General features: G+C 38.8%; 1 protein-coding gene across 4 annotated transcripts in view; it reads left to right on the forward strand.

Moving 5' to 3' along the window:
- Nucleotides 1-792: 792 nt before the first annotated feature.
- Nucleotides 793-26,233, forward strand: part of COL14A1 (collagen type XIV alpha 1 chain) — a 257,258-nt gene continuing 231,817 nt past the window's right edge. For 3 of the 4 annotated variants that reach the window (XM_032252674.1, XM_032252687.1, XM_032252695.1), the window contains exons 1-2: nucleotides 1,419-1,681; nucleotides 19,860-19,984. In XM_032252674.1, the coding sequence (XP_032108565.1) occupies nucleotides 19,897-19,984 (88 nt within the window). In that variant the 5' untranslated portion in view covers nucleotides 1,419-1,681; nucleotides 19,860-19,896. Of the gene's footprint in view, nucleotides 1,053-1,418; nucleotides 1,682-19,859; nucleotides 19,985-26,233 lie in introns of those variants that run through there. The other variant, XM_032252681.1, reaches the window with a different exon arrangement.

Below are 26,233 nucleotides of genomic sequence, written 5' to 3' on the forward strand. Positions count from 1 at the left end.
GTGGCGCTCTCTCTTTGCAGTCCTTGGACTCTGAGCTGGTCTCCGAAAAAGCTACGCCAGCCAGAGAATTGCGTTCAGCGAAGCGCGGAAGCCGAAAGGCGCCTTGCTCCTGCCGCGCCCTGTAGCTAAATTGAGGCCAATTCCTAGCGAGACCGGGAGACGCGGGGCGGCGGTGGGGGCTGGAGGGGGCCTTCCACTGACTCCAGCCGCAGGACCCCTGCAGCAGCTCGGAGCATGCCCAGGAATGCAAGTAACATATTCGGGGAGAGGAGAGGAGGTGGCTAGCAGCAGCTTGGGCAGTTGGAATGTCGGAGGGACCACCTTGCAAATCGCAGCCCTTCTATCTGGATTCTCAGCTGGGCATGATGGAGGCAAATTTGGAAACCTAAGAGTGCCACTTGCTCTCCCCTCTCTTCGCTCCATCACCAGCCTTTGGTGGTGGTGAAATACTCTTTTCAGTTTTTCCAAGGCAAGAAAGTATTTTCTCACAAAATAGGGTTTTGCTGAATTCTCAGTTTCCACCCAACGCCCCCCTAACATTTGTAAAGAATCGGGCGTGCAGGATGGGAGATATGGGTCAAAAATCAGTAAAGGTGGTGACTTTTCTAGAGGGCCCACTCAGCAGGTGAGAACCGAGTCTCCGGAGAGCCAGCGCCGGGCCCGGTGGCCTCCTGTTCTTCACATCTCAGGGCAGAGCCTCTCAAAGCATAGACTGCAAGGATCTGAACCACCAGGGGGTGTGATAATTGCAGGGTCCGAGGCCTTAGCTCAAGCTCCTTGAACCAGAATCTCTGCGGGTGGGGTGGGGAATCGGCAGGTTACGAGGTACAACCACAGGAAATAGCCGATATTTGTCCTTTTGTAACCTACAAAAATGTCAATTTCGATACCTCCAGCCGATTCCCCTGCACCTTAAAGTTTGGGCATCGCTGCTTTGGCGTTTTAGAGTCCTTGGGCTTATTCGGAAGAGGGAGAGGGAGAAGAGGAGGCTCCAAGGGGGCCTTTACAGTGGATACCTCTTTGACTCGGAGCCTTTGACGCGGAAAGGCAAGGTCGGTCTTTTGAGAATGGGGAAGTGGCCACACAGCACCTGAAAACCGGAGGGCTCCAGACCTCCCAAAGCCACCGGGGGCGGGGGTGGGGGTGGGGGGGCTGGCTTGAGAGCTTGCACTAGCTTCTGCCCCTGTGGAAGGGAAAAAGCCTGGCTCGCTCCCGGAGCGCCACACCCGGCTGCGGCGTGCACCTGGGGCGACTGCCAGGTTCCGGGTAGCGGAGCGCGTGGGCAGCACGGGGCTGCTCCTAGACATCTCCGGTAGGGCGGGGATGGGGGAGTGGAGGAGGAGAGAAAGTGGGGGGCGTTAAGGATTTAGGCCTGCCTCCCACCTCCCCACCTCCCGCCCCCGCGGCTACCCTCAGCTTTATAATTGGCTGCCGGCGGGCCTTCCTTTCCTCTTATCTGATCCTGGGCGCCCAGCTGGAGAGGCGGAGGCAGCTCCAGGAGGCTGGGAGTGCAAGCGCAGCGGGAGAAGGAGAAGGAGAGAGAGAGAGGCTAATTTAAAAAGGGTGCTCGGAGGGAAGAGAGCAAGGGCGGTGCGCCGCCGAGGACCAACTCGCTGTGCAACTTCGATCTTCCCTAGGCGCCGAGAGCTCCCAGCCTGGGCTGGAACCTTGCCCAGCACAGGTCAGTTCGTCTTTCTCTGCTCTTCTTCGGCTCTGCTTCGAAGTCTATTCATGAGAAAGGAAAAGTGGAAACAGCAGGCCACCTGCAGATGCAATGCAATTCCATGGACTTTCTTTACACGCGCGCGCCCAGGATGGCTTGGGGACCTTTGGGATGGGACGGGACGGGTGCACCTGGATGCCTCTTGGCCGGGCTCATGGGGCAGGGAGATAAGAGGCATTGAGTGGTGAGAGCGCAGAGATCGTGGAAATACCATGTGCTGCTCCGGGAAGCTTTTCCCAGTGTTTGGTGACCTGAGCGTGCGGCGGGAAGAAGCTGCGTTTGGCTGCGGACAGTGGTGGCTCCAGCATTTCCATACAGAAGGGGCTTAATTTGGGTGGGATCGGTTTTGAAGGGCTGTGTGTGCATTAAAAATACGCTGTTTTTATTTAGCTTGTGTTTGGGATAGCTTGGGAGAGCCGCTGATGGAGATCAGAGGGGATGAAATTTGCCCAGCCACCTGTTGGCACTGCCACAGATTTGGGTAGCTGAGGGACCAGTCGCTGGACGCAAAGGAAAGCAGCTAGGCATCGCGCGATGATGGATGGGGGTGGTAGGCGCTCCTTCACCTCTCTGCCCTGGAAGCTGGGATACTTCGTGCGTTTTGCTTTGGTGCCAGAGGCCAGGAGGTTGCGGTTTTGAGAGAGACACCGCCTGGTTGTAATGTTGAATGACCTTCTCCGCTTTAGCTTGTCGACCTCTCATTTGCCCCCTTTTATCTCTCTGACACCCCCCACACCCCGCGCCCCCACAAGCCTCCTATTACGCAGCGCCTGGGCGGATGGGCATCCGGGGCAGCTGGGCTTTTGCGCACAGCTTGCCCAGCGGGGGGACAGGGTTAGGGCTCGATTAAAAGGAGCACCATGGGGCCATTACAGTGGCCTCACTCCCATACCAGGGCCTAGAGGCCGCCGGCAGGTCCAGGACCACAGGCGCTCAGATCTTAGTGCTGGGTTCTTGGGTCATTTGTGGCTCAGGGTTGCTCTGCTAAGGTCCGGAGTGTTTTGGACCTGCTCTTACTAAAGTGTCCAAATGAAGCTTGTGTGCAGCTCTCACAGGATTTTCCCCTAAACATTGCTTCTGGAGCTGCTGCTGAGATTCCCATTATTTCTGCAAGTTTTGGAGAGTCCTCTGTTGGCAGCAACTGAAGGGGGTGGGAGTAGGGGCAGGAACACGACAAAGATGGCAGTACGACTTTGGTGGCTGTGGAGAGGAACGCAGAAATGAAAATGGACTTTCCTGAAACTCCCCTGTTAAAGGTCCTGGGGCCCCTCCTCTACTGAGCAACAGAGAGGGCCCTTTTTATAATACTTGCAGTAGGTGATAGAGACGCTCTATTCAAATCCAGCAAACAGGCTTTAAACTGGATGCAGTGAAGGACCTGGTGTTCTCTTTCTGACAACGTGGTCCAGTCTGCACATAGAGAGCTCACTGGTACATTTAGAGTGAGTGAATGAATAAATGAATGAATGAACGGCATTTGGATATTTGGTTTTTCAGAAGAGCAACTTGGATTCCTCTGAACTTAAGGGCTTCCTTATTGCAAGGTAAACTTCTGGATGGTTTTGTTTGCTTGTTTTTTAAATAGCTTTATTGAGATATAATTCATATACCTCTTAAATTAAACTATTTAAGTGTACAATTCAATGATTTTTAGTGTTTTCACAGAGCAGAGTAAATCCACAATTTTAGAATATTTTAGCACCCCAAAAAGAAACCCTGTACCTGTTAGCAGTAACTCCCCATTTCTCCCTAACCTGCTGCCCTGTCTGTATGGATTTGCCTATTTTGGACGTTTCATATAAATGGAAGTATACAATATGTGGTCCTTTGTGACTGTTCCTTCTACCTAGCAAAATATTTTCAAGGTTCATCCGTGATGTACAGGCTGTCTTTCTTACTCTCTCAGCAAACACTGGGTATCCATCCTCTCTTTCTTCCTGGGGAGCCCTGAGCCAGGATAGACCTGAATCTCCACTACAGCCCTGACCTCCTGTGGGTCCCTTTGAAAGGACAGGCGCCCCACTGGTAAGGCCTCTTAGTAATTCCCTGGGAAGTATTCCTTGGAACCCATCAGGATTCCTGGAGCAGTTTTGGATGGATCCCAGGCTTCAGGATTGATGGGAGGAGCCTCTTGGCACTTGTCCTGCTGTGAACCGTCCAGCTGAGGATTTCAGAGAACTCTTGGGGCCCTCCACGCATGTCTTGATTTTTCAGAATCAGCCAGGGCTGGTCCTAAAAATGAGCTGAACAAATCGATCTGATTTGAGGGACACTAGGGAAAGCCCCCGAGCCCATTAAAAAGACCACTTGGGGAGTTGCCCTTTCAATCTTAAATATTTCCTAGTGTCACACGGTAAAACACAAATGTCTTTTGCCCATTTTCAGTTGACAGCTTCTGCAGCGATGCGACTGTAAAGCCACATTTGCAGTCACTTTTATCCAAACCCAGCCAAATGACGGCTGCTTTCCTGGCCTGTCTGGTGTAACCTAAGATCCCTTTAAAGGACAAGGGCCTTCCTGAATTGCTACATGATGGAGTGGTGCTGTTTGAGCACCACTGAGCTAACAAACTGTCTGGGATTATGATAGTTCATTGAGACAAAGTTATTGGTAAACGAGGCACTAGTTGACCCCCCCAAGGAACTGACAGTGGAGTGGAGGGAGAAAGTTTAAAAGAAAGTGACAAAAATAAACTTTCTTCTTGGCAGATTTGCTTTGAGATAGTACTGGATGTTAGGAAAATCATCATTCTCCTTGACTCCTGTAAGTAAATAAAAAGTGGCAGGGATCCAGTTACTTTTCTGTATACGCCAAGCTTTTGTTATAGACCAAACTGCATCCTGTTCCTGTGGCAGGTGTGTGTGTGAGAAATGTTGGCATATTTTTCGAGTACTTATTGGGTATCTGCCTTTTTCTCTTGTAGAAACACACTTAAGTCTCCCAGTTACTTGGGGAAGCAAATATTATTCCTCCTTTAGCAATCACTAAGCTTCAAGAATAAAAAGTACCTTGTATGGGATCACAAAGCCAGCAAATGACAGAAACATGATTAAGAAAAGTCTATACGGGGCCAGGCACAGTGGCTCATGCCTGTAATCCCAGCACTTTGGGAGGCCGAGGTAGGTGGATCACCTGAGATTAGGAGTTGGAGACCAGCATGGCCAACATGGCAAAATCCCACCTCTACTTAAAAGATAAAAATTAGCTAGGCATGGTGGTGGACGCCTGTAATTCCAGCTACTTGGGAACCTGAGGTAGCCAGTGAGAAATAAAAGAGTCTATGGGAAGTTCTGAGAGTTCTTTAAGTCAAAGTTTAGAGCCTAGCCTCCCCATTTCCTCAAGGTAATTTTTTTTTTCCAATTTATTTTATTGCATTTTAGGTTTTGGAGTACATGTGAAGAACATGCAAGATTGTTGCATAGGTACACACGTGGCAGTGTGATTTGCTGCCTTCCTCCCCATCACCTACATCTGGCATCTCTCCCCTTGCTATCTCTCACCAACTCCCCACCCTCCACCGTCCCTCCCCTATTTCCCCCCAACTGACCCCAGTGTGTAGTGCTCCCCTCCCTGTGTCCATGTGTTCTCATTGTTCAACACCCGCCTATGAGTGAGAACATGCGGTGTTTGATCTTCTGCCCTTAAGGTAATTTTTTATTAGTAGGTCTTGTTGCACTTTTCTGTCTATGGGCCTTTGTCAGAGCTACCCTGAGAGGTGTCCCTTTGAATTTTATAGAGCAATGTTTTGCCTCATTTCTCCTAGAAATTACCCGAGTTGCTTATGAAAATTGGTCCAGAGGTAGGCTGCACTTTGCTAAGTCATTTGAAATGTCTTTGGGTGTGTCTTTAGGAGCAGTCAGAGGACCTTTATTGGATAAAGATCTATTCCTGGGTGTACAATTCAATGTACAAAGGCAAAAAGCCTTTTGCCTCTGGCTTTTGCAAAGAGGAGCACATTGAATTGATGTATAAAAATGATATTCTGCTACAGGTTGTTTGCTTCTGTTCTTCCTCCACTTCCCAGCCCTGCCTCCCACCATGTGCTGGCACTGTGCTAAGTATTCAAAATACAGTAGTGAATAATGTGCTTTGGCAAATGGAAATGCAAATAGCTAACTACAGTATAGTGTTCAATGCTACAGAATGGAAAATAAAGATTACTACCATAGGAAACTGGAAGAGCATCTAACCCCAGACTTAGAAGATCAAGGAAAGCTTCCTGAAGGAAAGGATGTCACAGCTACCCTGTATACTGATTATAGATGTACATTTTAGTTAAAAATCATCTTTCATTTCTTTGACAGATTAACTGTGTCAGTGTTGGAAAAAATGAAAAAAAGAAAGCCAGGTGAAGAACATTCCTGTGTCAAGGAGCTGTCATTCCAATTTGCCATACTTTTGGGATGGTTCTACCTCCTGTCACTTAGAACATACAGCATCAGTTTAATACTGTTTGAGCAGCTGTATATCTGATGCTAGTTTACAGTCAAATTCCTTGCATTTGAGTAATTCACAGGGCTGCTGCTAGCCTAATAGAGTCTTTCTGTAAATTAGAAAAAAGGTAGCCCCTCTTCAAGCCTATGCCATTAGGAGAAGAAAACAGTTCTGTTTTCACTGTATAACACAGCTTTGCACTAGGACACACAACTTGGAATCAGAGTGTCTGCCAATTTCAAGTGTCACTGACCCTAGGCTAAGTGTAGATTGTTTAGTTCACTAACTGCCAGCTGTACACACACCAGCCCTGATCATTCAAAATCAATTATTAGATCAATCAATATTTACTGATTGCCTATGTGTGTTAAACTTTCTTGACTATGGGTTAAACCGTGCATCTAGATGTCTGGTAGTACCCAAGGTCTAGAAGGTTAAAACAGTGACTGAGGCCATGAAACCAGCTGGAGAATCTCAATAAGATGAGGAACAGATGCAGTTCATTGGAGGCCTGGTTGGTGAAGGATCAAGTTTGGTGCTCCTGCTGGCTGGTGCCCATCCGCAAACTGTTACCTGCCTCTGATAAGACAAAAACGACACGATAATATAAATCAAATATGTCACTAAGCACACTGCTCACCAAGCACACTGCTAGTTCAACTGAGATTATTATTATTTTTTCACAGCAAAGCTTTTCTGATGAAGGAACCAAGACAATACATAGACTTGCATATTGGCACATAGACTTGCATATTGGCATAAGCTCTTTTTCTCATTGAGGACCAGTAACACTTCATAGACTTTGAGTAGCACCAGTCTAGGCAACATTGGTCCACATTTGGCCAGAGAGGTCATCTTAGATCCTCTCTGCCTTTATACAATTTTCTTTTCCTCTTATTTTTTCTTTGTTTTCTCTGCCTCCTCGTCTTCTTTTTCGTCATCATTTTCCTTTTTCTTCTCCCATCCCTTATTACTATTTTACTGTTGCTTTCCCCTTCTTTTTGATGTTTTCTCTTAAAAATCGCTGTGAGTTTTATTCAGCCTTTGTCTTTTAAAAAGCAAAATAAGGAAAGCCTAAGTGTACAAGATGAGAAATAAAAATGGAAACAATCACCAACTTGAAAAAAAATTAAAATAATTGGATGGTGATTAAAGTAAATATATGACAATAAATTAGAAAACTTGGATGAAAGGGATTATTTCTTTTTTTTTTTCATCTTTTATTTTAAGTTTGGGGATACGAGAACAGGTTTCTGACATAGGTATATGCGTAATGTTGAAGATTAGGGATTGAATGATCCCATGAGCATAGTACATAATAGGTAGTTATTCAACCCTCACCCCCTTTTCCCTTCCCTATTAGTCCCCAGTGTCAATTTTTTCATCTTTATGTCCATGTGCACTAAGTGTTTAGCTCCTGGTTATAAGTAAGAACATGTAGTGCATGGTTTTCTGTTCCTCTGTTAATTCACTTAGGATAATGGCCCCCAGCTGCATCTATGTTGCTGCAAAGGATGCGATTTTGTTCTTTGTTATGGCTGTGTAGTATTCCATGGTGTATATGCACATTTTCTTTACCCGATCCATCATTGATGGGCATCTAGGTTGAGTTCATGTCTTTGTTATTGTGAATAGTGGTGTGAGGAACATGTAAGTACATGTGTCTTTTTGGCAGAATTATTTATATTCCTTTGGGTATATATCCATTAGTGGGATTGCTGATTTGAACAGTAGTCCTGTTTTAAGTTCTTTGTGAAATCTCCAAACTGCTTTCCACAGTGGCTGAATAGTATAGTATTATGCAGAAATATGTTTCTTTATAATAGTATTATAAAGAAAATGGTTTAATTTACATTCCTACCAACAGTGTATAAGCATTCCCTTTTCTCTGCAACCCTGCCCACCTCTGTTATTTTTTTGACTTTTTAATGTAGCCATTCTGATTGGTGTGAGATAGTATCTCATTGTGGTTTTGATTTGCATCTTTCTGATGATTAGCAATGTGGAGCATTTTTTCATGTTTGTTGGCTGCTTGTATGTCTTCCTTTGAAAAATATCTGTTTATGCCCTTTGCCTACTTTTTAAATGGGTTTATTTGTTTTTTGCTTGTTGAATAATTAAGTTCTTTATAGATGCTTTATTGGATACATACTTTGCAGATACTTTCTCCCATTCTATAGATTGTCTATTTACTCTCTTAATAGTTTCTTTCGCTATGCAGAAGTTCTTTGATTCAGTCCCGCTTGTCAATTTTTGTTTTTGTGGCAGTTGCTTTTGAGGACTTAGTCATAAATTCACTGCCAAGGCCCATGTCTAGAATGGTATTTGCTAGATTTTCTTCTAGGATTTTTATAATGTTAGGTCTTACATTTAAGTCTTTAATCCATTTTGAGTTATTTTTCATATATGGTAAAAGGTGGGGGTCCCATTTCATTCTTTTGCATATGGCTAGCCAGCTATTCCAGCATCATTAATTGAATAGGGAGTCCTTTCCCCATTGCTTGTTTTTGTTAACTTTGTTGAAGATCAGGTGGTTGTAGGTGTGTGACTTTATTTCTCCTGAGCTCTCTAACCTGTTCCATTGTCTGTGTGTCTGCTTTTATACCAGTACCATGCTTTTTTGGTTACTGTAACCTTGTAGTATAGTTTGAAGTTGGATAATTTGATGCCTCCAGTTTTATTCTTTTTACTTAGAATTGCTTTGGCTATTCAGCCTCTTTTTTGGTTCTGTTTAGACTTTTTTTTTTTTTTCCTATTTCTGTGAAAAATGATGTTGGTAGTTTAGGAATAACATTGAATCTGGATATTGTTTTGGGTACCATTTTCTTTTTTTCTTTGAAATGGGAGTCTTGTTCTGTTACCCAGGCAATGTTTTGGGTAGTATTCTTATTTTAATGATATGAAATAGGTTATTTCTAAACCAAGTACAAATTACAAAAACTGATTTTTTATTATACAGAAATTAGGAATAAAACATTAGGCACAAACATGTTGAAAAAGTTGTTATAAAAAGTAACCTCTCCAAGAGTACCAAACTCTCCCCATGGTTTTGCAATTGAATGCTAAAGAAAACGTTAAAAAAAATCAAGAATACTGGTGCTATTATAACTGTTCCAAAGTACAGTATACAGAAGGAAGAAAAGATTCAAAGTTTTTTTTTATAAAACAAGAAAAATAATACCGATATCAAAACTTGACACAGAATAATAAAAAAGGAAAACTACAGACTAATTTTGATAATATTGATGTACTTATTGATATGAATAGCAAATTAGTAAATAGAACCCAAAAGAATAATCCACAGTGATCAAGTTTGGCTCAAATTTTACATGCAAGTTTAGTATTACAAAATGGATTAATGTAATTGTCATATTAAAAAATTAAAAGAAAAAAGTTAGGGGATCTTCTTCATAGCTACTACAGTAATTTAACATTTTATTTCAGATTAATAGCTCAATCAAGATTACACAGATGGAAATTTACTAAACATGATACACTTATGTCAGTATATATGTGTTTGTCTTCTATCTAACAGCCTGTCTAGCCATGTATCTTCAAAACCAAAGTCATGCCAAAGAAGTATTCCTACTAGAAACAAGAACAAGACAAAATTTCTGAGATAAATATTCTGAAGATAGTAGCCAAAGCAATAAGAAAAGGGAAAGAAATAAGAAGCATAACATTTAGAAGGTAAGAAGAAAGATATCACCTGCAGAAAAAATTAAGGAAATCAATTATTACAAGCTTTAAGACTTTAAAAAACAGTTAAACTATAAAATTGCTTTACTATATTCAGAAACAACTTTTTAAAAAATGATTAAAGAAAAATCCATTAACACAGGACATAAAACATATATGTATATAATATGTAGAAATAAACTCAAAATGTCAAATTTATAAAAATCTGTAAAGTGCTCATGAAGAAATGAGGATGACTGACTTTAATAAACAAAATGAATATATTCTTTTTGATATAAAGATGAACTATTATATTAAAAAGATCAATCCACCTAAATCGATATACTGATTTAACATGATCCCAATTTTGAGGAGCTTTTGGTACCTAGTCAAAAGTAATCAGAAATCAAATATTAAAACATATTATAACGTTCAGATATTTCCATTTACTTAATAGTCACACATAAATAGACAAATCAACAGATTTGAAAATAAAATATAGCATCGCTAACCTGTGAGCAAAAGGCTAATTATTCTATAAGCGGTATGGGACTAATTGGCTAGACATGGAAAATAAAAGTTAAAACTTTTCCATTTACATCAAAATCAATTTTAGATGATCAAAGATTTCAATTTAAAAATTGAAAAAAGAATACTAAAAGAAAATATAGGAAAATACTATAATTCCAAAGGAGAAAGCGACTTCTATTGATGTCATAAACCATAGGAGATAAAAAAGAAAAAAAAATAAATATTGGGCAACATATTTCATTATATGTGATGGAAAAGGAGCCACATATTAAATGCAAGCATGTCTCACAAAAAGATGAAGAATCCTGGCTGTGTGTGGTGGCTCATGCCTGTAATCTCAGCACTTTGGGAGGCTGAGGCAGTCAGATGACTTGAGGTCAGGAGTTCAGGACAGTCTGGCCAACAGGGTGAAACCCTGTTTCTACTAAAAATACAAAAATCAGCTGGATATGGTAGTGCATGCCTGTAACCCCAGTTATTAGGAAGGCTGACACATTAGAATCACTTGAGCCTGGGAGGCAGAAATTGCAGTGAGCCAAGATTGCATCACTGCACTCCAGCCTGGGGCGACAGAGTAAGTGAGACTCCGTCTCGAAAAAAAAAAAAAAAAACCCAAAAATGAACACTTCTATAGAAAAATGACCAAGGACATGTTAGAGAGTTCACTGATCAAAAGACATCTTAAGTAAATGAAAGATGTGCAGTCATATTATAGCCACGAGAGATGTTATAAATTGAACTACAATTTTTTCATACATGAATGAATTTGCAAATATCAGAGCCAATGAGTTTATGGAAAAATTGACACATATACTTTTTTTTTTTTTTTCCTTTTTTTGAGATGGCGTCTTGTACTATTGTCAGGGCTGGAGTGCAGTGGTACGATCTCAGCTCACTGCAACTTCCACCTCCCAGGTTCAAGCGATTCTCTTGCCTCAGCCTGACCTCATGGTCTGCCTGCCTCGACCTCTCAAAGTGCTGGGATTACAGGCATGAGCCATCGTGCATGGCCAGACACATATACTTTTGGTGGTATGTAAACTGGCATAATCTCTTTGGAGACCAATTTGACAATATCCATTAATACTTTTTATTTTCTTTTTGAGACAGGGTCTCCCTTTGTTGTCCAGGCTGGAGTGCAGTGGCACAATCTTTGCTCACTGCACCCTCCATCTCCCAGGTTCAAGTGATTCTCCCACCTCAGCTTCCTGAATAGCTGGATTACAGATGCATACCACCACGGCCTGGCTAATTTTTGTATTTTTAGTAGAGATGAGGTTTCACTACGTTGGTCAGGCTGGTCTCGAACTCCTGACCTCAGGTGATCTGCCTGCCTTGCCCTCCCAAAGTGCTGAGATTACAGGTGTGAGCCACAGTGCATGACCCATGAATACTTTTTAGAAGGAATAAGCATATCTTATGGCCAGCAGTTACACTTTTAGCAAACTGTGTTAGAGAATATTTGTTCATGACTTTTTGAGATTTTGATTAACAATGCTTTGAATCTATAGATTAACTTAAAAACATTTGAACAGAACTTTTTAAAATTTTTTTATTTTTTATTTATTTATTTTTTTAAACCCATGAACATGGTGCCCTGCTCCATTTAGGCTTTCTTTCATTTCTGTCAGTAATACACTTTTCTATTTTTGTATGCTAAAGAGTATAGAGGCCTTGCATGTCGTATTAATTTCTAACTGTTTTATATTTTTGATGTCACTGTAAATACATTTACTTTTTTTGTTTTTATTTATTTTCTGCTATTATATAAGAACACGATTGATTTTTGCCTACTGATCTTGTCAGTCAGCCTTTCTAAATTATTAGTTAAAGTAGGGGCTTTTTTTTTCTGGTAGAGTTCTTAGAATTTTCTGCTAAACAATCATGTTGATTGTGAATAGAGTCAGTTTACTTCTTCCTTCCCATTCATTCTGCCTTTTATTTCTTTTTCTTGCCTGATTGCACTGGTGAGGACCTCTAGTACAATGTTGAGTGGAAATAGTTAATATACCTATTTTATTCTTGATCTTAGGAGAAAAACATTCAATATTTTACCATTAAGTAAGACATTAGCTATGGAGTTTTCATTGATGCCCTTTATTAGATTGAAAAAGTTTCTTTCTGTTTTTAGTTTGCTGAGTTTCTTTAAAATCCTGAATGTGTATTGAATTTTCTGAAGTGCTTTTTGTCCTATTTAGATTATATACATACACATATGTATGTATAAAATCTCATGCTAAATAATTAATGGATATTAGCCTGATGGTTAGCCTTTTTCTCCCCGAGGGAAGAAACATACTAAACATGCTAAATGATTTAAAAATTTTAAACCAATATTATATTCCTGTAATAAACTCTACTAGCTCATCATTATTCTTATTTTTATATATTGTTAAATGCTATTTGATAATATTTTGTGAAGGATTTTTGTATCTATTTCATGAGGGTTACTCTGTAATTTTTATTTTTTGTGATGCTGTCTAGTTTTGATAAAAAGGTTATGTTAGGACTGGGGGTGGTGTCTCATGCCTGTAATCCCAGTGCTTTGGGAAGCTGAGGCAGGCAGATCACATGAGGCCAGAAGTTTGAGAAAAGACTGGGCAACATGGTGAAACCCCATCTCTGCTAAAAATACAAAAATTAGTTGGTGTGGTAGGATGAGCCTGTAGTCCCAGCTATTTGGGAGGCTGACACATGAGAATTGCTTGAACCCAGAAGGTGGAGGTTGCAGTGAGCCAAGTTTGAGCCATTGCACTATAACATGTATGACAGCAAGACTCTGTCTCAAAAAAAAAAAAAAAAAAAGATTATGCTAGCCTTCACCTGTGTTTTCAGAAAGAGTTTATGTGGAATTGATATTATATTTTCCTTAAATATTTCATAGAATTCACTAGTGAAGCCATCTGGGACTATAATTTTCATTGTGGAAATATTTTTAATAACAAATTTAATCTCTTTAATAGATATAGGGCTATTTTGGTTTTCTAGTTCCTCATGTGTCTGTTTTAGCAAGTCAACTAGTATTTCAATAGTTTATTTCCAATTAAGCTAAATTGTTGGGATTACTGGCATAAAGTTATTTGTATTTTTCCTTTTTAATGTTTTTTGGTTTGTGAAATAGGTAGTTATATTCTCTGTTATTCCTGGTATTGTTAATTGTGTCAGTCTCTGCTCCTTGATCACACTTCCTAGAGGTTTTTTATTTTTTTTAATATTTCAAAGAAGCAAGTATTAGTTTTGTTAATTTCTACTAATGTTTTCTATTTCTTTAGTTTTTGATTTTATCTTTATTAATCACTTCCTTTCACTTAATTTGGATTCACTTTGCTCTTCTTTTTCTAGCTTCTTTAAGTAAAAAATTAGATCGTTGATTTTAAATCTTTCTTCTTTTTTATGTAAACATTTAAACCTATAAGTTTATTTTCCCATTCTTTAGCTGCATTCCACAAATTTTCAAAAATTGTACCTTTATTTTCATTCCTTTTCAAACATCTAAAAATTTCCATCGTGATTTAACTTTGACCCTCTGATTATTTAGAAGCATATTGTTTAATTTTCAAATATTTTGAATTTATAAAGATATTCATTTTCTTCTTTTTAAATTAAATGGGGTCTTTCTATGTTGCCGAGTCTGGTCTCAAACTTCTGGTCTCAAGCAGTCTTCACACCTTGGCCTCCCAAAATGCTGGGATTACAGATGTGAGCCACCACACCCAGCCTATTATTCATTTCTAATTTAAATCTGTTGTCAGGAAACATACTCTGTATGCTTTCAATCTTTTGAAATTTATTGAGTTTTATTTTACGGCCCAGGATGTGGACTATTTTGTTAAATTTTACTGGTACACTTTAAAAATGTCCATTTTTGCAGTTGTTGGATGCAATGCTCAACAAATATCAGCTAGGTTAAATAGAGTTTTCCACATCCATATACTGATATATTGTCTAATCGTTCAACCAGTTCTTGAAGAGTATTGAAATCTTCAATTTATTTATTTAGTCCTATTAGTGTTTGCTTTATGTATTTTGAAACTCCATTATTAAATTCATACACATTTATGATTACGTTTTTCTAATTAACTGATCTTTATCATTCTGAAGTGTCCAGGATTTGAGGGCAGTTGCATGCAGATTTTGTTCCCACATTGTGTCTCATTCTATCCTGACATTTCCCTTCTCAGTATCTAGTTTCTCTAGTATTCCTGAATTCTGTTCCCTGATGCTTTATGGTAGTAAGACAGCAGCTTTCTCCCTGATTTCTGATCACCATAGCATACATAGTGGGGAGCTCCCTTAGAGAGAAAAAAGCTAACCACCAAGCTAGCAGTAACAAAACTAGGTCTTTATTCCTAATTTAGAGTTTTTTCCTCCTATGTCATGATGCTAACAGATAAATGTAATAACTGCTCACTTCCTGTATCACTTTTTAAATAGATCTCATTAGCTAATCCTGAAAATCTTTTTTTTTTTTTATAACGATTCTCGATGTGAGAAGGGTAGTAGTTTAATAGCAAGAAGAAATAAGGAGGAATACCCTCAAAGCCAACACCCTGGATAATACATTAGGCCTATTTCTTTTGTTGCTGTTTTTTTGGTTCATTTTTTAATCTACAAAAATGTGTGACCTAGATCATCAATTGAATGTAAAATTCTCTTTCTATAAAGTAGGTATTAACATATATACAAAATGTGGAGTTGAGGAAGGCATCCTAGAGATCATTTTATTCAGTTCCCTGGCCCCAAATTCAGGAATCCCTTTGATAGCATCTCTTATGGGTAAAACTTAGCTTCTGCCCCAGAACTTCTAGTAAGAGGGAAGAAATGTTTCTAATTGTTAGAGAGTTGTTACAGAGCTCCTATGGGTTGGGAGCCTCCCACTGATGAGAGTTCTGTTTTCAGAAGCTACACAAAACAATGCTGTTTTATCTTCTACATAAAACCTCTTCTAATATATGAAAACTTCTGTTATGTGTCTCTGATTCTTATTTTTCTTTAGTATAAAATATGCTTTTCAATTAAATTGTAAGTGAGTTCACCTAAAGTTCACTTTTCAACTAATTTTTTTTTCAGTTAACTATAAGTGAGCTAATGAAGGGGAAGATATGGTTTAAAGTTTTGTATCTTTCTTATTACCAAGTATAATGCTTTGGTTATGTAGTAGGACTCTTAATAAATGACTGTTGAGGTTGGGCATCGTGGCCCATGCCTGTAATTCCAGCACTTTGGGAGGCTGAGGCGGGCAGATCACCTGAGGTTGAGACCAAACTGACCAGCATGGAGAAGCCCTGTCTCTACTGAAAATACAAAAAAAAAAAAAAAAAAAAAAAAAAAATTAGCCAGGCGTGGTGGTGAGAATGCCTGTAATCCCAGCTTCTCGGGAGGCTGAGGCAGGAGAATTGCTTGAACCTGAGAGGCGGAGGTTGCGGTGAGCCAAGATCACACCATTGCACTCCATTCTGGGCAACAAGAGTGAAACTCCATCTCAAAAAATTAAAATAATAAATAAATGTTGAAATGAACATTTAATACCATAAATAACAATCTCTCTCAGAGCATGGAGTTGGTGGATATATGGTATATCACATAATTAACAAGAATTTCATTTAAGTTTATGGTTTATGTTTTGTAAGTCAGAAATGATTGAATACAATATTATCCAAGGTTTGTGTGTATATATGTGTATAAGTCTTGGCAAGAGACAGAGAGAGAGTGAGTGTGTGTGGTTTACAAAAAATGTTAGGATAAATATTTAAGGAATTTTGATAAAATTGGCTCTATGTTAGTCTGGGAATTTTGTGGGTGCCTGTAAACATTGTTTAATGCTTACTCTTAGGGTCTTTCCTCATTATTAAACTTATCTGGACAGATGAGATTAAATAAAACAAACATATGAGTGGAAGGGCAAATTAGCATGAATTGGCCTAGTTTTATGTTACTGATTATAAAATTGTGACAGTGCTTTGAGGACACTTGTATTAAACATTACTGTATCAACTTTCCCTAAAGTTGGCTTATACCTTCTGAATAGAGAACTAAATAGCCATTTCTAACATGATGTTTTTAAACAACAAAAAAATCAAGGCAGAGTTATTTGTTTTGTGCAGGCTTTTGGGCAAAGTTTTAACAAATTAGTCTTTGACATTTCGGTAAATGTTAAAATGTCTCATGGCATTTTAATAGGATCGAGATTTTTCTTGCCCTTCTTTTACCGTCTTAAAGTTTGGGGACTTGGCAGAAAAGCTTGGGAAAACTGAAATTTCACTTCTCCCAATGTGGTATTGCTCATCCTAACTTGAAATAAACAACAACAAAAGAAGAATTTATGCTGGGCACAGTGGCTCATGCCTGTAATCCCAGCATTTTGGGAGTCTGAGGCAGGGGAATTGCTTGAGCCCAGGAGTTCGAGACTGGCCTGCACAATGTGGGGAGACCACATTTCTACAATTTTTTTTTTTTTAAATTTGTCCAGATAATTTATTATTATTATTATTTTTTAAGAGACAGGGTTTCACCATGTTGGTCAGGCTGCTCTCGAACTCCCTACCTCAGGTCATTCGTCTGCCTTAGCCTCCCAAAGTGCTGGGATTACAGGTGTGAGCCACCGTGTCCCGCTTTTTTTTTTTTTTTTTTTTTTTTTTTTTTTTTTTTTTTTTTTGAGACAGAGTCTTGCTCTGTCGCCAGGCTGGAGTGCAGTGGTGCGATCTTGGCTCACTGCAATCTTCGCCTCCCGGGTTCAAGGGATTCTCTGCCTCAGCCTCCTATCTACAATTTTTTTTTTTTTTTCAATCAGCAAGGTGTGGTGGCCCATGCCTATACTCCAGCTACTTGGGAGGCTGAGGTGGGAGAATCACTTGAGTCCAGCAGATTGAGGCTGTCGTGAGCCATGATCTCACCACTGCAGCCTAACTTCGGTGACAGAAACAGGCCCTGTCTCAAAAAACAAAAAAGAAAGAAAGAATTTTGAAGATAAGCTGTGGTTACAATGCTTTTTCCATATAAATAATGCTCAGTTTCCAAAGAAAGTTGCCAAGACGAGGGTAGCATTTATTTGCTTAGTTAAAAAGCACATGAGATGCAGATTAACCTCCAATATTACATGTTCAGTGTTGCATCCAAACAGTTGGATACAGGAACTGCTTTGACGAGAACAGAGAAGGGCTCTTTGATTGTGGCCATTCACAATAGGAAAAAAAGGTTCTTTTATGTTAAAGAGGATCTTTTTCTCCTTCGTTAAAATAGTATTATGGGATATCTTTAAAAAATTTTTTATTTAATTATTATAATTTTTTTTTGAGAGACAGAGTCTCACTGTGTTGCACTAACTTTGTGACTTGGGCAACTTCTCTGTGCCTTATTGTCCATCTGTAAATACATATTAGAATTGTACTTACTTCAAAGATTCACTGTGAGGATTAAAGGAATTTATGTGTATACTTAGAGTAGTCTTTACATATGGCAAGGGCTTAATACATTTTATGGTGAATAAAGGAAGATGACTTTTTGGTGAATCATGGGAAAAATTCTCAGCTTCGGTATCAGAAAACGTTATGCCTCTCCGGAAAAAATATGTTTTAGTTAATCTAAAAATATAGTAAACTTTAAAGTTTAATATGCTTCATTCTTGCTTTAGCTGCTAATAAATAAATTTGGGACCAAATTCATGGTTACCTCTACCAACATACAGGACCAGATACATTTTCTCTGTGCTCATTTTATTAATTACTTTATTGTTTTGTCACCAAAATTTCCCCTTATACTAGGATTGCTGGATAAAATACATGACATTCAGTTAAATTTTAATTCCAAATAAACAATGATTTTTAAAAAATAGTATTTTTCAACTATTGCATAGAAAATGCTAACACTAAAAATTATTTGCTGCTTATCTCAAGTTAAATTTAATTATCGACCTGTATTTTTATGTTAAATCTGTCACCTTTACCTTATCTATTATGTTCATTTATTATTTAGTTGCTTCAGATCCTTTGTGGAATGATACTGGGAAATAAATGAATGAATATATAAATGAAAAAATGAATTAAAAAAATATGCCCTGGGCAGGGCACAGTGGCATATGCCTGTAATTCCACCATTTTGGGAGGCTGAGGTGGGTGGATCACACGGTCAGGAGATTGAGACCATTCTGGCCAATATGGTGAAACCCGGTCTCTACCAAAAATACGAAAATTAGCTGGGCGTGGTGGTGAGCGCCTGTAGTCTCAGCTACTTGGGAGGCTGAGGCAGGAAAATCTCTTGAGCCTGGGAGGGGAAGGTCGCAGTGAGCCGAGATCGTGCCACTGCTCTCCAGCCTGGTGACAGAGTGAGACTCCATCACAAAATATATATTTTCTTCTATCCAGGTGCGCATATATATATATATATGATGTGGAAGTGATATGACATGGTACTCATATAAGATCCTAGTGGAAGTGTGGAAATCACTGTAATTTTCTGTAGAGCACTGTGTACATATATATATATATGTACACACACACACGTACATATATATGTGTATATATATACACAAACATACATACATATGCATACTCCTGGGTAGAAGACAACTTTGGAGATATTTTCTTAATCTCTGAGGGAAGGACTTTAGTATTTCTCCTCTGTAATGACCTATTAATAGAATTACAATCTATAATTTGTAGACTGGTCTTTTAAATTGATACCAAACATCCATGGTTTTCTCCCTCCATTTCTGCCTCTCTCCCTTTCTCCTTCCTTTCTTCCCTTTTTCTAAAGTTTTTTTTTTAATGTTAAAATTTTTGTTATTACTTATTATAGATACATAATAGTTGTAACCTTTCTTTTTTCTTCATTTTCCTGACTTCCATTTATCTTCCTTTCTTTTTCTTGTAGCTCTTCTTTCATTGCTATCCCAATGAAAATGAAAAATTTGGTAGGGTTTTAGAGTCCCTTATATTAGAAAAGAGAAGAACTATGAGAAAAGATGAAAGGATTAGGAATTATTTAGCTCAATGCGGGGAAGTCTGAGTACTGCAGTGACTTAGTACAAAGTGATTTTTCAAATTCTCTTGGATCACTAGTAGAAAGGTCCTATATATTTGTACCTTTCAGGCAATATAAGGTAACAGTAGGAATTTATGTGAACTTTATGTGATAAATATGGGAGGAACACATTACTGGCAAGGACATTGGGATTCATTATAATGCTAATTTCAGGTAAAATTATGATATTTATCCATTTGGGAAATTCACTAAGCAATTTATGATCATAGGGATGAGTCACAAAGTACATTCTAAAGTTCTCTCCCAACTATTTCAAATCATTCTCTCAATTTACAGCATCTTCTAAAGTCTTTTCTTCATCAGTTTGTATTTTAGGGTGAAATGCATGATGCTCTGGGGAATTAATTACTTCTTGACAGTACTAATTCATGTTGCCTTATTTGCCTGTTGTAAATGACTACATGTACTTTATTTTTAGCCTTCTCAAAAATGTCCCTGTTTTCTCTGTTTCCAGGCGGCTGCTACAACTCATGTAAAAAGCAGAAAATAAAATGAAGATTTTTCAGTGCAAGATGCGGTACTGGCTGCTTCCGCCTTTTTTGGCAATTGTTTATTTCTGTACTATCGTCCAGGGTCAAGGTAATTGAAAACTTTGAGAATCAGTAGGATCTGGGACTGTAGCCTTCTTATTTCTGATTATCATTTTTATTTTATTTATCCTAATAATATATGGGCTTTTACTGAGTTTTACCAACTGTTTGCACTATAGAAATGTACACATCTTTGATGATGTTTACAACCTCACCAGTGGCAAAGCATAATAATTTTGTGGCAATTGTTTAAATAGGTCATTCATTTTTTTAATCTTTTTTTAGTTTTTGAGACAGTTTCGCTCTGTCACCCAGGTGCAATCTCAGTTCACTGCAACCTCCGCCTCCTGGGTTCAAGCGATTCTCCTGAATCAGCCTCTCGAGTAGCTGGGATTATAGCCATGTGCCACCATGCCCAGCTAATTTTTGTATTTTAGGTAGAGATGGGGTTTCATCATATTGCCTAGGCTGCTCTTGAACTCCTGAACTCGTGATCTGCCTGCCTCTATCTCCCAAAGTGCTGGGATTACAGGTGTGAGCAACAGCATCCAGCCCATTCTTTTTTTTTTTTCCCCATTTATTTATTTTATTGCATTTTAGGTTTGGGGGTACATGTGAAGAACATGCAAGATTGTTGCATGGGTACACACGTTATCCAGAATTTACAAAGAACTGAAACAGATTTACAAGAAAAAAACTAACAAGCCCATTCAAAAGTGGGCAAAGGATATGAACAGACACTTTACAAAAGAAGACATACATGAGGCCAACAAACATATGAAAAAATGCTCATCATCACTGGTCATCAGAGAAATGCAAATCAAAACTACATTGAGATACCATCTCACGCCAGTTAGAATGGCGATCATTAAAAAATCTGGAGACAACAGATGCTGGAGAGGATGTGGAGAAATAGGAACACTTTTGCACTGTTGGTGGGAGTGTAAATTAGTTCAACCATTGTGGAAGACAGTGTGGCGATTCCTCAAGGACCTAGAAATAGAAATTCCATTTGACCCAGCAATCTCATTACTGGGTATATATCCAAAGGATTATAAATCGTTCTACTATAAGGATATGTGCACACAGCCCATTCTTAAAGTGCTTCTGAAAAGCCTGTGCTAGTTTAATCAGTGAAAGTCAAATTTGTATGTTACAATATCAATTCTATTAATAACACCCTATTAATTAAATCAGTTTATGAATAGAGCCCTGTTTTTATAGCTATATTAATAAAGTAATGTGAGTGTGTATGTATCCTAATTATGTCTTGTCTCTTACATAGTGTACAAGGTAGAAATATCACTTCATACCTGGTCCTTGATTTTGCTCCTTTTCTTAAAAACTGAGCACATAGTCTGAATGTTATAAGGGCCAGGTATGTTATTTGAAGCATTCCTAATGATTGCTAGTTTGTTTTAATTAAACTTAATTTGTGAAATCTACTGTTTGCATTCCTAGGATCGGAACTTTTATTTTTAATTTTCACTCATTTAAAAAATATATATATTTTATTGCACTTTAGGTTCTGGGGTACATGAACAGAAGATGCAGGATTGTTGCATAGGTACATACATGGCGAATGTGGTTTTCTGCCTCCATCCCCGTCACCTGTATCTGACATTTTTCCCCATGTTATCAATCCCCAACTCCCTACCCCCTGCTGAACCTCCCCTATTTCCCCCCAACAGACCTCAGTGCGTGATGCTCCCCTACCTGTGTCCATGTGTTCTCATTGTTCAAAAACCGCCTATGAGTGAGAACATATGGTGTTTGATTTTCTATTCTTGTGTCAGTTTGCTGAGAATGATGGTTTCCAGATTCATCCATGTCCCCATGAAGGACACGAACTCATCATTTTTTTATGGTTGCATAGTATTCCATGGAGTATATGTGCCACATTTTCCTTTTGCAGTCTATCATCAGTGGGCATTTTGGTTGGTTCCAGGTCTTTGCTATTGTAAACAGTACCGCAGTGAGCATACGTGTGCATGTGTCTCTATAATAGAAAGATTTATAATCCTTTGGATATATACCCGGTAATGGGATTGCTGGGTCAAATAGAATTTCTATTTCTAGTTCCTTGAGGAATCGCCACACTGTCTTCCACAATGGTTGAATTAATTTACACTCCCACCAACAGTGTAAAAGTTTTCCTATTTCTCCACATCTTCTCCAGCATCTGTTGTCTCCAGATTTTTTAATGATGACTGTTCTAACTGGCGTGAGATGGTATCTCAATGTGGTTTTGATGTGCATTTCTCTAATGACCAATGATGATGAGCATTTGTTCATATGTTTGTTGGCCTCATATATGTCTTCTTCTGAAGTGTCTGTTCACATCCTTTGCCCACTTTTGAATGGGTTTGTTTGTTTGTTGCTTGTAAATCTGTTTTAGTTCTTTGTAGGTTCTGGATATTAGTCTTTTGTCAGATGGGTAGATTGCAAAAAATTTTTCCCATTCTGTTGGTTGCCGTTCACTCTAATGATTGTTTCTTTTGCTGTACAGAAGCTCTGCAGTTTAATTAGATCCCATTTGTCTATTTTGGCTTTTGTTGCCAATGATCTGGTGTTTTGGTCATGAAGTCCTTGCCTATGCCCATGTCCTGAACGGTTTTGTCTAGATTTTCTTCTGGGGTTTTTATGGCGTTAGGTCTTATGTTTAAGTCTTTAATCCACCTGGAGTTAATTTTAGTGTAAGGTGTCAGGAAGGGGTCCAGTTTCTGTTTTCTCCACATGGCTAGCCAGTTTTCTCAACACCATTTATTAAACAGGGAATCCCTTCCCCCTTGCTTGTTTTTGTCAGGTTTGTCAAAGATCGGATGGTTGTAGGTGTGTGGCATTGCCTCCACGGCCTCTGTTCTGTTCCATTGGTCTATATCTCTGTTTTGGTACCAGTACCATGCTGTTTTGATTACTGTATCCTTGTAGTATAGTTTGAAGTCAGGTAGTGTGATGCCTCCAGCTTTGTTCTTTTTGCTTAGGATTGTCTTGGCTATGTGGGTTCTCTTTTGGTTTCATATGAAGTTTAAGATTTTTTTTTCCAGTTCTGTGAAGAGGGCCATATGCAACTTGATGGGGTTAGCATTGAATCTATAAATTACTTTGAGCACTATGGCCATTTTCACAATATTGATTCTTCCTAACCATGAGCATGGAGTGTTTTTCCATCTGTTTCTGTCCTCTCTTAATTCCTTGAGCACTGGTGTGTAGTTCTCCTTGAAGAGGTCCTTTACATCCTTTGTTAGTTGTATTCCTGGGTATTTTATTCTCTTTATAGCAATTGTGAATGACAGTTCGTTCTTGATTTGGCTCTCTTTAAGTCTGTTATTGGTGTACAAGAATGCTTGTGATTTCTGCACATTGATTTTGTATCCTCAGACTTTGTTGAAGTTGCTTATCAGTTTAAGGAGATTTTGGGCTAAGACGATGGGGTCTTCTAAATATACAATCATGTCGTCTGCAAATAGAGACAATTTGACTTCCTCCTTTCCTAATTGAATACCCTTTATTTCTTTTTCTTGCCTGATCGCTCTGGCTAGAACTTCCTATACTATATTGAATAGGAGTGGTGAGAGCGGGCATCCTTGTCTAGTGCCAGATTTCAAAGGGAATGCTTCCAGCTTTTGCCCATTCAGTATGATATTGGCTGTTTGTTGTAAATAGCTCTTATTATTTTGAGATACGTTCCATTGATACCTAGTTTATTGAAAGTTTTTAGCATAAAGGGCTGTTAAATTTTGTTGAAGGCCTTCTCTGCATCTGTTGAGATAATCATGTGGTTTTTGTCTTTGGTTCTGTTTATGTGGGGAATTATGTTTATAGACTTGCATATGTTGAATCAGCCTTGCATCCCTGGAAGGAAGCCTACTTGATCGTTATGGATAAGCTTTTTGATGTGCTGTTACGATCAGTTTGCCAGTATTTTATTGAAGATTTTTACATCTGTGTTCATCATGGATAATGGCTTGAATTTTTCTTTTCTTGTTGAGTCTCTGCTGGGTTTTGGTATCAGGAGGATGTTGGTCTCATAAAATGATTAGGGAAGGATTCCCTCTTTTTGGATTGTTTGGAATAGTTTCAGAAGGAGTAGTACTAGCTCCCCTTTGTATGTCTTGTAGAATTCGGCTGTGAATCCATCTGGACCTGGGCTTATTTTTGGTTGGTAGGCTATTAATTGCTGCCTCAACTTCAGCCCTTGTTACTGGTCTGTTCAGTGCTTCGACTTCTTCCTGGTTTAGGGTTGGGAGGGTGCAAGTGTCCAGGAACTTACCCATTTCTTCAAAGTTTACTGGTTTGTGTGCATAGATTTCTTTGTTGTAGTCTCTGATGGTATTTCTGTGGAATCAGTGGTGATATCCCCTTTATTGTTTTTTATTTCATCTATTTGATTCTTCCTTCTTTTCTTTTTTATTAATCTGGCTAGTGGTCTATTTTGTTGATCTTTTCAAAATACCAGCTCTTGGATTTATTAATTTTTTGAAGGGTTTTTTTTTGTGTGTGTCTCTATCTCCTTCAGTTCTGCTCTGATCTTAGTTATTTCTTGTCTTCTGCTAGCTTTTGAGTTTTTTCGATCTTGCTCATCTAGCTCTTTCAATTTTGACGACAGGGTGTCAATTTTAGATCTTTCCTTACTTCTCATGTGTGCATTTATTGCTATAAATTTTTCTCTAGACGCTGCTTTAAATGTGTCCCAGAGATTCAGGAATGTTGTGTTCTTTGTTCTCTTTGGTTTTGAAGAACATCTTTATTTCTGCCTTCATTTCATTGTTTGTCCAGTCAACATTCAAGAGCCAGTTGTTCAGTTTCCATGAAGTTGTGTGGTTCTGAGTGAATTTCTTAATCCTGAGTTCTAATTTAATTGCACTGTGGTCTGAGAGGCTGTTTGTTATGATTTCTGTTCTTTTGCATTTGCTGAGCAGTGATTTACTTCCAATTATGTGGTCAATTTTAGAGTAGGTGCAATGTGGTGATGAGAAGAATGTATATTCTGTGGATTTGGGGTGAAGAGTTCTATAAATGTCTATTAGGTTTGCTTGGTCTAGATCTGAGTTCAAGTCCTGGATATCCTTGTTAATTTTCTATCTCATAAATATTGACAGTGGAGTGTTAAAGTCTCCCACTATTGTTGTGTGGGAGTCTCAGTCTCTTTGTAGATCATTAAGAACTTGCTTTATGTGTCTGGTTGCTCCTATATTGGGTGCATATATATTTAGGATTGTTAGCTCTTCTTGTTGCATTGATCCTTTTACCATTATGTAATGGCATTCTTTGTCTCTTTTGATCTTTGTTGGTTTAAAGTCTATTTTACCAGAGACTAGGATTGCAACTTCTGCTTTTTTTGGGCTCTCCATTTGCTTGGTAAATCATCCTCCAACCCTTTATTTTGAACCTATGTGTATCCTTGCACATGAGATGGGTTTCCTGTACAGCACACTGATGGGTTTTGACTTTTTATCCAATTTGCCAGTCTGTGTCTTTTGATTGGGGCATTTAGCCCATTTACATTTAAGGTTAATATTGTTATGTTTGAATTTGATCCTGTCATTTTGATGATAGCTGGTTGTTTTGCCCATTAGTTGACATAGTTTCTTCATTGTGTCAATGCTCTTTACCATTTGGTATGTTTTTGGAGTGGCTAGTATTGGTTGTTCCTTTATATGTTTAGTGCTTCTTTCAGGAGCTCTTGTAAGGCAAACCTGGTGGTGATGAAATCTCTGAGCAATTGCTTGTTCATAAAGGATTTTATTTCTCCTTTGCTTATGAAGCTTAGTTTGGTTGGATATGAAATTCTAGGTTGAAAATTTTTTTCTTTAAGGATGTTGAATATTGGCCCCCACTCTCTTCTAGCTTGTAAGATTTCTGCTGAAATATCCACTGTGAGCCTGATGGGCTTCCCTTTGTGGGTAACCCGACCTTTCTCTCTGGCTGCCCTTAGCATTTTTTCCTTCATTTCAACCCTGGTGAATCTGATGATTATGTGTCTTGGCATTACTCTTCTTGAGGAATATCTTTGTGGTTCTGGGGTACATGTGCTGAACATGCAGGATTGTTTCCGTAAAGGGAAGCATACCTATTTGGAAAGGAATGTAACTTGACTTTTTGCATGCACAAATTGCTATTATACACCTGGGGTTAAGGAACTGTATTTCCAACTACTTCATTGAACATACTGCAGGCAGTTTGGTAGACACACTCTGCTTATGTTATGTTCTCTATATTTCCTGGCCTTGAACATTGGCCACCTTGCTAGATTGGAGCAGTTCTCCTGGATAATATCCTGAAGAGTGTTTTCTAG

Source organism: Sapajus apella, unplaced genomic scaffold (assembly GCF_009761245.1).
Source record: "Sapajus apella isolate SASKATOON/1434 unplaced genomic scaffold, GSC_monkey_1.0 scaffold3, whole genome shotgun sequence".
Taxonomy (NCBI): domain Eukaryota; kingdom Metazoa; phylum Chordata; class Mammalia; order Primates; family Cebidae; genus Sapajus; species Sapajus apella.